The sequence below is a fragment of the Canis lupus genome, chromosome X (assembly GCF_048164855.1).
Source record: "Canis lupus baileyi chromosome X, mCanLup2.hap1, whole genome shotgun sequence".
NCBI classification, from domain to species: domain Eukaryota; kingdom Metazoa; phylum Chordata; class Mammalia; order Carnivora; family Canidae; genus Canis; species Canis lupus.
In genome coordinates, this window is record NC_132876.1 from 1,036,094 (window position 1) to 1,049,332 (window position 13,239).

A 13,239-nucleotide genomic window follows, 5' to 3' on the forward strand; every position below is an offset into this window, starting at 1 on the left:
GTGACTTTTCTTCTTTTGCTTGTTAACGTGGTGGGTTCCACAGATTTCTTTTTTTCCTGCTTTTACCGGTAACTGTTACCTGCAACGTGGCGCTGGAACTCTAGGCCCTGAGATGGAGAGTCCCACGCTCCGCCCTCCACCGACTGAGCCAGCCAGGCGCCCCCTGATTGACTCACATACTGAATGAGCCTTGCACCTCTGCAACAAACCCCAACCAGTCATGGTGTATGATCCTTTATATGTATTTGTGCCTTCTACTTGCTAGTATTTTGCCGAGGATTTGTAAGTCTGTATTCATGAGGCATATTGATCAGTAGCTTTCTCTGCTTTTCCTGTTTTATCATCTTTTTCTGGTTTTGAGATCAGAGTAACAGTGTCCTCATAGAACGAGTTCAGAAGTGTTTGATTTGGACTCGTGACAATAATCTCACACTATTTGTTTATTTATTTGTTTATTTATTTATTTATTTATTTATTTTTAATCTCATACTATTTTCATATAACAGTAATGGTTATGGTGTCAGGATTTTTTTTTTCCCTAAGACATGAGGAAGACTATCACTGGTAATAGTAAAGCCAGATTTCATATTTCAGGTGGAAATTGGGTTGCTTTCACTTTTAGAGAAGTACTTTACAGATGTCCACAGAGGAAAAAATGAGTTTCTGTGTCTGAAACCGTACTGTGGCGGCCCAGGCCTTTCGTTCCCGGGCTTCATAGGTGATCTGAACAAGAGGTGGGCGGGAGGTGGGGTATAGGAGGGTGCAGCCCTGTTCCCTCTCATTGTCCTTTCACAAACATCTGTATTCCACCACCCCCCCCCATGGCTGTCCCTGATCTAGAAATCAGAGAGGCATTTTCTTTTCGATTTTTCTCTCTTTTCACGGAACCTAAGTTAAACTCCTGGCCATTTTGCCCATCATAACATAATTACAATAGAAACTCCTACCAGTAGGCATTTATGTTCCCAAATCCTTCAAGTTCTTTTTCCCCCACCTCCCCCATCCTTCTAGTTGTAAGATCTATAGCACTTAACGAATGGCCAAACCAAACCTATTTTAAAATAATAATAAACGGGGAAGCCGCGGAGGGAATCCAGGTGCGGGAAAACACTTGTTATTCAAATGGATCTCCTCTCCCCAGGCCGGAGTGCAAAGAAGCTAGGAAGGGGCTTGACGAAAGGGAAATAAAAGTTGCCATCCAAACAGGTCATCTCTCCCTAGCAGGTTAGGAGGAGTGACCTTGCAGCAGCAATTTTGACTCGTGCCTCCTGAAAGACGCAGGAACGGTTGCCCATATCACGTGCTTATTTACTCCATATGGTCAGGCCAGAGAGGAGTAGTGGGTAATTGTAAAATTAATCAGGCTGTGACTTGAATTGAAGCTGCAATTCCAGATGCTGTTGCTTTTCTAGAGCAAATCAGCACAGCCCCTGGCGGCTGCTAAGTGGCTATTTGCCTAACAAGTGCTCTCGCCTCTGATGCAACCAGCAGAGACCATGGGAAGCAGCCTGCCTTCATCTGGCGGGAACGCAGCACGGCCTCAGCGCCTTGCCCCAGTGCTGTCTGTCCTCCGGCTCCCTGTCGTAGTCCAGGGTCAATGGGACTTGATGGTTGCAACTGTCCCGCTGAACTTCATGCAGGCCCATCATGTTGAAGACGTTATGCTTCCTGGACCTGGTGACCAAGAGCTAGTTAGTTTATTAACACACACGTATGCCAGAGGAGATAAAGACACCAAAACCCAAAAGCCTGAGCCTCCGTCACACTTTGAGATGGTCTGGAGCATGTTGGGCATTCAGCAGGGTGCTGCAGCTCGGGCTACCACCTACCACCCACTCCAAGGAGACACAGCATTTGGTGCCCTTCTTTGGATTCAGTGGGCAACATATACTCGTTGCATTTGATTATTCCCCACCTGGGGCTCCTGGCCGGCTCAGTCGGTAGGAAGAGGGTGACTCTTGATCTCCAGGGTCGGGAAGCTGAGCCCCAAGCTGGGGGTAGCGTCTACTGAAAAAAAAAAAAGTTGCAAAATTGTTTCCCGCCAATGCACTCAACAAGCATCTGTTGATGCTCTTGATGCTCACAATCTGTGAGGCTGCATGTTTCCAGCAGCACCGAGGGCAAGGGAAGATTCTGGAGCAGGCCCAGGCCGCTTGACCTTTCTGATCGTGTAGATGCAAGATGAACAGACCCTTTGACCCACGGGCAGGCTACGTGGAGCCTCCGGCCAGTCCCAGCAGGAGAACCATTCCGCGGGCCGCGGGAGTTTTGAAGCAAAGAATACGTTTTACCACAAAAGAAATCCTTTCCTTTGGGTCACCAGCCTCTGGCTTGCTCCTGGGCCGCAAAGGCCGGGTGCCTGCCCGCGGAGCTCTAGGAACCACGTGGCCGCAGCTGCTCCTGATACTCTGGCTGCCAACTGAGCGTCCCCGGCGCGTGATCATCGGCATCTGACACCAGTCTCGAGCAGCTGTAGAAGGTACAAGAAAGTCGCTCGAGCAAGGGGCTCACGTCTCCGAGGCCCTAGTTGTCCCTAACTCACACCTGTAACCTCATGGGACTTCTTCATGACTGCGTGTATTGGTCAAGGCCTCCGGGGGAAGCAAATGGTAGACCCGGGGCTGGAAGTGAGAGGCGCCCGGGGTGGCAGCAAGGCCCAGGGAACCAGCAACAAGCGGGGAGGCTCCCGCTGCGGCTGCCATAGGCCCAGCCCGCCCACAGTGGGGACAGCCCCCAGGTGGGTCGCATCCCCGGGGTGACCAGCCAGCTGCCTGCTGGCAGAGTGATGGAATTGGGCTGCGTCCATCCCGAGGGGCAGCAGCTCGGGCCGCCGAACAGGCCGTCGCTGCAGCCACGCTTCGCCCGCGTCCCCTCCCCCATCGACCGGCTGCACCTTGCTCACCTCTGCAGTGTGTCACGGAAGGAGAGCGGCCGCAGACCCGGGGGCCTGGCTCAGTAGAGCAAGCCAACTGCGGACCTTGGGGCCGGGAGTTTGAGCCCCCGTGTTGAGGGTAGAGTTCACTTGTGGAGAAATTTTATTTGTGGGGCAGTCTCTCTCTCTGATGATTTTTTTTATTATTTTTATTTTTTATTTATGATAGTCACACACAGAGAGAGAGAGAGAGAGAGGCAGAGGCACAGGCAGAGGGAGAAGCAGGCTCCATGCACCGGGAGCCCGACGTGGGACTCGATCCCGGGTCTCCAGGATCGCGCCCTGGGCCAAAGGCAGGCGCCAAACCGCTGCGCCACCCAGGGATCCCTCTCTCTGATGATTAAATAAATAAAAATCTTTAAAAAAATTATTTATGTATTTGAAAAGGGGGGGTGGGAAAGGGGGGGCGCAGGAAGAGGGAGAAGCAGACTCCTGCTGAGGGAGCCCCACGTGGGCTCCAGGGATCCCGACCTGAGCCCAGAGGCAGATGCTTAACTGAGCCACCCAGGCACCCCCAGGGGTAGCATTTACTTTAAAAAAAAAATCAGGGAGGGCAGCCCGGGTGGCTCAGCGGTTGAGCGTCTGCCTTCAGCCCAGGGTGTGATCCTGGGGTCCCGGGATCGAGTCCCACGTCTGGCTCCCTGCATGGAGCCTGCTTCTCCCTCTGTTTCTCTCTCTCTGTGTGTGTCTCTCGTGAATAAATAAAATCTTAAAAAAAAATCAGGGAAAGACAAAGGACAGGTGCTCGGGTGTGCTTGTGCTTGTGCTGAGGGACTGCACTGGCCCTACTACGGTCCTCATCGCCCTAAGGCCCCTGGCCTGGCCGGCTGCTTGGCGAGCTGCAGACTCCACGATTGTCGCAGTTGGGGGAAGCCAAGCTGAAAGGTGGAGGTTTTGTCTTTTACAGGATGAGGCCGAAATACTGGAAGTGGTGACCAGTGTACGGTGCTGTCTGTCTACAGTCAGAATCCCCGGCCTCAGGACTCAGGAGGTGACAGTGGGAGCCGCTCCTCTCCGCGTCCTGCCTAAGCCACCGTCTCGGAGTCCCTCTCCATCCCCACAGCCTTGAGCTCTGCTGGTTCCCAAAGAAAGGGCGCTTCTTTTGGGGCCAGACTTTGGTTCTATTGAATCGCAGTTGAGCTCGCCTTGTGGCCTGAGGGTTTTCTGATGCTACTGAACGGACAGGCAAGGACAGGCAAAGCCGGCAAACTGAGGGTTGACCAAGCTGGCTGGGGGGTGTGGTGTGTTGATATTGTTGCTTGTGGAGGGGAAAAGGTCTGCTGCTCCACAATGGGGCTGGGAAGGAGTGTGTCGGGAATGCAGGGGATCCCCTGGGGCACCCCTGACCACAGCCAGTCCACGCAGGACCTCCGAGGCCTTGGGTTTGAGGGCAGTCAAGGTTTGGGTCACTCACGAGATCTATAAAGGGTTCTGACCACTTGAGTTCTTGGTTTGAGAACAAAGGGAGGACAGAGAAGGTAGTAGAAGAAGGAAGATCATAAAGACCAATTATGGTCTGAAGAGCAGTTCTAGGAATAAGAATCGTGGTAACTGTGTGTGTACATACAAAATCTTGCAAGTTTTTTTTCTATATTGTATACGTTTCAACAAAAGGTGACAGGTTAGCTCTATAGTGTTTGTTCTTGAGGTCTAGGATATTGAGGTGGGGTGATATGTGAAGTAGAGGAGCATGGAGTCTCCCCTAGATGTGGCTACAATGACTAATGGAACTTTTGGTCTCCTGTTTTAAGGAGTGCTTTTCAGTTTGTAGGAGCGATGGCCACATCATTTCCGTGGGGGCAAGCTGTTGTTGCCGAAGTAAGTGTGTTTTGTGCACAGGGTGCGTATGGATGTTGACCAGGTAGCAGGTGGCCTCTGGTGCGTATGTGGTTTCCCAAAAGTTTCATTTCATCCTATTTGGAAAGGTGGGAGAGCAAAAAAAAGATACAAAATGAAACAAACAAACAAAAAAACCCCCGAAGAAACAAATAGAAAGAATGATATTTCTCATTGTCCCCCGAATGTGGATCTCTGGTTGTGAATTAGGTGTGGCTAATGTGATACCCTAGAGGGAGGGGAGGGAAGCCGCAGGCAAGCGGGGGCTGGTGGTGGTGTTCAGGGCCGAGTGGGCTCTGAGCCGTGCACTGCCGCGGTAGCTGGAGGCCAGCTTGGCCGAAGTCATAGCGTCTGGGTGATGTGGCCTTGGAGCCCAGGCTGGGGGTAGCCCTGGGCCCCCCGCTCCAGCACCCAATGATTTTGTGAGCACCTGCATTCGTAACTTAAGTCCCATTTTTGTTGAGACACTTCTAGCACATTCTGTTTCCTCCACGAAAGCGTGAGCGATCCTATGAGAGCAGAGGATTGCTGCCCTACAAGGGAGTTGTGTCTTTCTCGAAATTTCGAATGTAGGGTAGGAGGCCAAGAAGTCTTTTTTCGTAGTGTCACTTTATTTTTTTAATTCATTTTTATTGGTGTTCGATTTGCCAACATACAGAATAACACGCAGTGTAGCGTCACTTTCACGGGAGGGGCAGCGCAGGAGGGGCCCGGGCGCTGCGGGCCAGGGTGGTGGCGCGGGGAGCAAGGGCCAGGTACGTGCGCTTCGCGGGTGCCCACGGTCGCGGTGATCACGCGCGCTCGTCTGTTGACAAAGTGTGGGTTCGGACAGTGGGGCCAATGCTGAGGCCCATTTCCCGGGGTGTCTGCGCCCATCCCGGGAGACCCCGGCGCCCGGGGCTTCGCTGGCGGCTTGCGAGCTTTGGGGCTGGGGTGTCCCGGGTTCCGGGGCCCATCTGAGCCGCGCGGACCGCAGGATCGGGGCGGGGGGGGGGGAGAGTCGATCCGCGAAAACGCTGGCGGGGCGCGGGCCGCCCGCCTCCTCCCGCCGCCCCGGGCGCCTCGCAGGTGCGGCCCGCGCCCGGGCTCCCGCGGCCGCGCGCTCCCCCGCGCCGTCCGGGCGGCGGGCGGTGGCGCCGTCCCCGCCGGGGGGCCGCGGGGGCCGGGGGCGGGGGTCGCGGCGGGGGCCGGGGCGGTGCCGGGGCGGGCGGCGCTGGGCCCGCCCCGCCGGCATCCCCGGCCGACTTCCTCCTGCCGCGGCGACCCAGCTGGAGGAAGCGGCGGCGGCGGCCACGATGAGTGCGGGCGACGCCGTGTGCACGGGCTGGCTCGTCAAGTCGCCCCCCGAGAGGAAGCTGCAGCGCTACGTGAGTGGGGGCGCCCCGGGGCCGCGCGCCGCGGGCTCGCACGTCGGGCCGGGCCGCCGCGGGCGGGGGGCTGGCGGGGACGCGTCGCGCTCGGGGGCCGGAGGCCGGCGCGGGCGGCCGGGCGGGGAGGGCGCCGGGGAGGGCGCGGGGCCGGGGCGGCGGGGCTCGGCACCCCCGGGGCGCCCCGGCGCAGCTGTCACGGGCGCGCGCGGCCCCGAGCCTTCCGCGGCGGCCTCCGGTTCCTCCGCCGTCGCTCCCCGGCTCTTTCCGCTGACACCGCGCTCTGGCAGCGGCCGCTGCACCCCGGACTGCGGCGGCCCCGGCCCCGGCGCTCGGGAGGGAGGGCGCGGCCCCCGGGGCGTCCCGCGCCGAGCCGCACGCGCTGCGCCCGCCCGGTGGCCCGCTGTCCTCCGCGGTGGCGGGGCCGGGTCGCTGAGCGCGCTCCCGCGGGGACTCGCGCACACACACACACACACACACACACACACACGGGGCTGCGGCTGCTCCCGGGTCCCGCCCGCGCCGCCCCCACAGCCCGGCCACCAACGCGCGGGGCCGCAGCGAGCGCCCCCAGCCCGGGGCCCGCGTCCAGCTCGCGCTCCCTGCACGCACCGTGTGCCACCCGAGGACGCCAAACGGGAAACACTTGAATCGGGAGTGAATCCCGCCACGAGGGGTGACGGGACCCATGTGAGAGCAGGAACTTCCTCGGCCACTGGCCCCTTCCCCGTGAACCAGGCAGCGGCCTGCGCCAGCAGCCCTGAGAACGTTGTGTTGTTTGCTCTGCTGAGCGGCATTTTGCAAAGCTTTTCAAAGCTGTACTTGTTGATTGCTTTTTTTTCCCTGATTTTTAAAAAACATTTTATTTATTTATTCATGAAACACAGAAAGAGACAGAGAGAGGCAGAGACACAGGCAGTGGGAGAGGCAGGCTCCACGCAGAGAGCCCGACGCAGGATCCAATCCCGGGACCCCGGGTCACGACCTGGACCCAAGGCAGGTGCTAAACCACTGACCCACCGAGGGACCCCTTTTTCTTCATTTTTAACTTATTATTTTGAAGTTTTCTCTAGACCCCATAGGGGCGTGGCACTCACGACTCCAAGATCAAGACTCACATGCTCAACCCACGGAGCCACCCACGCGACCCTCGCCCGAGCAACATTTTGCTCACCTGAGCCGCCAGCATGTCGATTCACTACTGGCTTTCAGTCCCCTGTCCCCAAACACAAGCTACAGCATTTCTCCCACTGTTGTCACTCAGCTGCTTCCCTAGCAGTAAACCTACTTGGAGGACTCGATGGTGCTCAAGGGACGCAGGACAAGAAAACCTGTCCCCTGAGCCCCGCACGGGCAGCCAAGCCCTTGTCACAGGGCTCACCAGGTATTTTCAGACTGACACGCACTCCCAAGAAGTTTTCTGCTCTTGTTTTCTATCTTGCCCCGAGCAGACGGGCTTAGGAAAGATTAGGAGGGTTTCATCAATTCTGGCAAAGCATCCGGTGTAGACCTACAACCACATGTGGTCATTGCCTTTGGCCGAATCAGGTGTAGCGAGTGTGGACTTTGAGCAGCTGGTGGGCGCGGGGGGCGGCTGGACACGTAACACGCAGCAGCACGTCGACGTAGCCTAGCGGCCCCCGAAGGCGTAGACCGTGACCCCATGGCTGTGCCCTTTCTCTGACGCTCGCGCTCCCTTGGCGGCGGCGGTGTTCTGTGCAGGGCACCCCAGAACACGCCTGGCCGGGCTCCGGCTCCGGCTCCGGCTCCGGCAGGAATCCCTGCTGCCACTAGGTGGCGATCGTGAGTCAAGCCAACGGGGCCCGGCCGGCCGCGTCTACACAGCCACCTTGAATTCCCATATTGCCAGGGATCGTCGTTCTTGATTTCAGCCGAGCATCAACTCTGAGTCCAGCCTCGTGTCACGGGGCTACACAGACAAAAAGCGATCGATCCCCGTTTCCCGGAGGTCCACGGGCTGCCGTCTAGAACCCGAGCACGTAACCAAGGTGCTTAGTGGCACAGGCAGGCGACGACTCCGTCCTGGGGCCCCGGGCCAGCTAGCAGCCCGGCTCGTGTTGGTTAAGTTACAAGCGCAAGCGGAGTCTATTTTTAGGTTAATATTTCAGTCCAAGGTAAGCTCCTGCTCCATCCTCTTGAATCCCTGAGCCAAGGCAATCAGGTTATTTTTATCGCCCCACTCTTTTATTTATTTTTTATTTTTTAAAAGATTTTATTTATTTATTTATGATAGACAGAGAGAGAGAGAGAGAGAGAGGCAGAGACCCAGGCAGAGGGAGAAACAGGCTCCATGCACTGGGAGCCCGACGTGGGACTCAATCCAGGGTCCCCAGGATCACGCCCTGGGCCAAAGGCAGGCTCCACACCGCTGAGCCACTCAGGGATCCCCCGCTCCAGTCTTTTAACAGACAGTTGACGCTTTTGTTTTGTGTTGCGTGTATCAAAAATATTGTTATAGATCCTGGTAAAAATTCAGACAATCTAGGAATAAGTAGAATAAGAAGCGAGAGCCCCCGTTTCTCTGAACTCCTCCTCACACCACTCCCCTCCCTAGGGATAACAACTGTTAGCAGTTTGGTGAGTATCATTGTAGAAAAATTTCTTCAAAACATAGCGATTTTATTTTTACACAAATGAGATCATACTCTACAAGTGTCCTGCAGTTTGCCTTTTTCACAATGATTCTGGACATCTTTCCAGATTAATGCAGATTGATTTACTTCATTCTTTTATTTTTATTTTTATTTTTATTAAAGTAATTTATTTATTTATTTATTTATTTATTTATTTATTTATTTATTCATGACAGACACAGAGAGAGAGAGAGAGGCTAACCCACTAGGCCACCGGGGCTGCCCTACTTCATTCTTTTAAACCACTACCTAATATTTCTGTAATTGAAGTGACGTAGTTTAACGCTTTTTCTATTAATGCACATTTGCCTTTTTACTTTCTCAATTTTAAAGAGTCCTGTAACAGCAATGATAATAGAGGATAATAATTCACATGTATTGAATGGTCTATATATCCCATGCATTACACTGAGGACTTGTATTATCACATTTAGGTTTTCTTAAGTATTTTTTAAAAAGATTTTATTTATTTATTCATGAGAGACAGAGAGCGAGGCAGAGACACAGGCAGAGAGACAAGCAGGCTCCATGCAGGGAGCCTGACATGGGACTCGATCCTGGGACTCCAGGATATGCCCTGGGCTGAAGGCACGCGCTTAATGATGGAGCCACCCAGGGATCCCAAGGTTTTATTTTATTTTTTAAAAAATATTTTATTTATTTATTCATGAAAGACCCAGAGAGAAAGAGGCAGAGACCCAGGCAGAGGGAGAAGCAGGCTCCATGCAGGGAGCCCAACACGGGACTCGATCCCCAGACTCCAGGATCATGTCCTGAGCCAAAGGCAGACGCTCAACCACTAAGCCACCCAGGCGTCCCCCAAGATTTTATTTTAATGTATTTATTTGGGAAAGAGGGAGAGAGACGGGAGGAGCAGAGGGAGAGGGACAAGCTGACTCCTCACTGAGCACAGAGCCTGATGCAGGGCTTGACCTCACGACGCTGGGATCATGACCTGACCCAAAATCAAGAGTCGGACACTTAACCCACTGAACCACCCAGGTGCTCCTTCATTCTCTTTACAGTATCTTTGTAGGACAAGGAGTTTGAAGTTTTAATTACATCCAGTTTATCAAACGTTCCCTTATGGATTGTGCTTTTAATGTTAAGTCTAAAAACTCAGGGTCACCTGGGTGGCTCAGTGGGTTCAGCATCTGACTTCGGCTCAGGTCACGATCTCAGGGCCCTGGGATCAAGCCCGCCCCACATGGGGCTCCCTGCTCAGCGGGGGAGCCTGCTTCTCCTTCTCCCTCTCCCTCTGTCCCCCTGCTTGTGCTCTCTGCCAAATACATAAAACATTAAAAAAAAAAACAACCTTAGAATTCTTTGCCTAGCCCTAGATCTGAAAGATTTTGGTTTTTATAGTTACTCAATGATCCATTTGAGTTAAATTTTGTCAAAGGTGTGAGATTTATGTTGTGGGTTTTTTTTTTTTGTTTTTTGTTTTTTTGTTTTGCGACCTTAGTCCTTTTGTTCCAGTACCACTTATTGGGTAGACTGTCTTTACTCCATTGAATTACTTTTGCAACTTTGTTAAAGATGAATGGGCTGTGATTGGTAGATGCAATTCTGTGTTCTCTAGTCTGTTACACCGATTCCTTTGTTCAGCTTTATGCTGTTTTGATGGCAGTAGTTTTATGATAATTCTTGGAGTCAGGCAGATTGGGCCCTCCAACTTTGTTTTTCTTTTCAGAGCTGTTTTTGCCTATTCTAGGTCCTTTGCCTTTGCATATCGGTTTCAGAATCAGTTTGTCCATTGATTTCTAGATATTCACCCCGTATCCTGCAACCTTGCTGAACTCACATATTTATTTAGTTCTGGGAGGCTTGTTTATAGTTTACTATCAATATTACTTAGAGGTGATGAGAGCAGACGCCCCGGCCTTTGATTCCCCTGATTGTAGGGCAAAAGCATTTAGTCTTTTACCTTTTTTTTTTTTTTCTTTTTTAGTCTTTTACCTTTTAAGTGTGCTAGCTGTAGGCTTTTTGTAGTTGCCTTTTATCAAGTCAGGGAAGTTTCCTCATATTGCTGGTTTGCAGAGACTTCTTATTTTTTTATTTATTTATTTTTGAGACTTCTTTTATGAATTGGATTTTATTTTATTTTATTTTTTTTGAATTGGATTTTATTAAATGCCTTTCCTGCATCTCCAGAAATAATGATACGCTTTTTCTGTCTTTGTCTGTTTCTGGGGTAAAGTATTCCAACCGTTGATTTTTGCATGCTGAGCTGGCCCTCAACTCCTGGGATATCACTTGGTTGTAATATATTATTTTTTTCATATGTTGCAGGATTTAATCTACTTTTATTTTGCTGAGGGTTTTTGTGCATTTGTCCGTGAGGGATATTGGTCTGTAGTTTTCATTTTTGTACTATTTGTGTCTGGCTTTGCTATTAGCATAATGCTGACCTCATAGGATCGTTTCGGAAGTGTCTCCCCGCCTTCCAATGTTCTGAAAGATATTGGCTACTATTGCTATTCCCTTTTCCTTAAATGTTTGCTAAAATACACTGGTGAAACCATCTGGGCCTGGACTTTGCTTTGTGGGATGGTTATTAACTATGAACATGATCTCTTTTTACCAGCTAATAGGACTATTCAGATTACTTATATCTTGTCGAATAAGCTTTGGTGGTTAATGGCTTTCAAGGATTTTCTCTAGTTCATTTAAGTACTTGAGCTAATTGTGATAAAATTGTTTGTTATAGTCCCTTATCATTTTTAAAAAAGATTTTATTGGGCAGCCCCAGTGGCTTAGTGGTTTAGTGCCACCTTCGGCCCCGGGTGTGATCCTGGAGTCCCGGGATCGAGTCCCGTGTTGGGCTCCCTGCATGGGGCCTGCTTCTCCCTCGGCCTGGGTCTCTGCCTCTCTCTCTCTCTCTCATGAATAAATAAAATAAAAATCTTCAAAAAAATATTTTAGTTATTATTTGAGAGAGAGGGAGCATGTGAGAGAGCGAGCATGAGCAGAGGCAGGGGCACAGGAAGAAGGAGAAGCAGGCTCCCTACTCAGCAAAAAAAAATCCCTACTAGTAGTATTTTATTTTTTCTTTTGCCTCAATTCTTGATTGATATTTTTTGTAGGTAAAGAATTTTAGCTTAATTTCTTTCCCTTTGAAAGAAAGGGAAATTTGAATTTGAAATTTGAATTTTAAAGATGTTGCATTACTGTTTTCTCATATGCATTGTTCCTTTGTTCCTTTATATATATTTTTTTCTACCTGTTATTACTGGTTTAAAGTTATTTGATTATGATGTGCCTTGGTATTATTTTCTTCATGTTTCTTGTACTTGGAGTTCATTGAGCCTCTTGGATCTGTGGGTCTAAAGTTATTTCTTAGGGATAGTTGTATCTTCAGTTTTCTACTTACTTTTTTTCTGCAGCGTCTAATCTGCTGTTAATGCCATCCAGTGTGTTTTTCACTTCAGACCTTATATTTTTCATCTCTAGAAGTTAAATCTTTTCTCTCTCTCTCTCCTTAATATGCTAATGCTTTCTCTGCCTTCTTGAATATGTAGGATGTATTTATTTATTTATATGTATTTTTAACGGTTATTTATTTATGTTTTAGTAATTTCTACCCTCCAAAAAAAATAATTTTTACCCTCCACATGGGGCTCGAAGATACAAGCCCCAGGATCAAGACTTGCATGCTCTTCTTTTCTTATTTTTTAATTTTAATTTTTTTTTTCTTGCATGCTCTTCTGACTGAGCTGGCCAGGCACTCCAGGGACAGGTTTATAATGACTGTCTTAGTGTCCCTGTCTACTAATGAAACATGCAGCAACTTCTCCTCCACATTGGAGAAGATAGCCTGCTCCAGATCACTGTGCCCCTAGAAACTTCATTTAGGGGTCAGGCCCCTGAAACTTAGAGAGTTAACTTGGACTTTCTGGCATGTGTCGTCTTAAGTAAAGGTGCTCTCTGCTTTGTGCTCAACAGGTCTAATTGGCATGATGTCATTAATGCAGTGTCCCAGTGTGGTGCTCTGTGAGATGTCAAGGAAATCAATCTCCATGGAGTACGTTATGGCACAGTAGCAGACTTCTCATAGCTTTAGGGCAAAATCATAAAGGTGTGCTAGGGCAGCCTGGGTGGCTCAGTGGTTTAGTGCCACCTTCAGCCCAGGGTGTGGTCCTGGAGACCCGGGATCGAGTCCCACATCGGGCTTCCTGCGTGGAGCCTGCTTCTCTCTCTGCCTGTGTCTCTGCCTCTCTCTCTTCTCTGCGTGTCTTTCATGAATAAATAAATAAATAAAATCTTAAAAAAAACGGTGTGCTATTGTTCATGTCAGTTGACAGTGGACTATTTCATTTTTTGTAAGATTCTGTTTATTTATCCATAAGAGACGTAGAGAGAGAGGCAGAGGAAGAAGCAGGCTACTTACAGGGGGTAAGTCCCTGCCGCGGGACTCGATCCCAGGACTTGGGGATCACGACCTGAGCCA

The 13,239-nt window shown here is 50.9% G+C and overlaps 1 protein-coding gene across 1 annotated transcript in view; it reads left to right on the forward strand.

Annotated features, from left to right (window-relative positions):
- The first annotated feature begins 6,037 nt into the window (after positions 1–6,037).
- The window catches only part of GAB3 (GRB2 associated binding protein 3), an 81,668-nt gene continuing 74,466 nt past the window's right edge, over positions 6,038–13,239 (forward strand). The window contains exon 1 of the mRNA XM_072816424.1: positions 6,038–6,135. Coding sequence (XP_072672525.1) covers positions 6,064–6,135 — 72 coding nt within the window. The 5' untranslated portion in view covers positions 6,038–6,063. The remainder of the gene's footprint in view (positions 6,136–13,239) is intronic.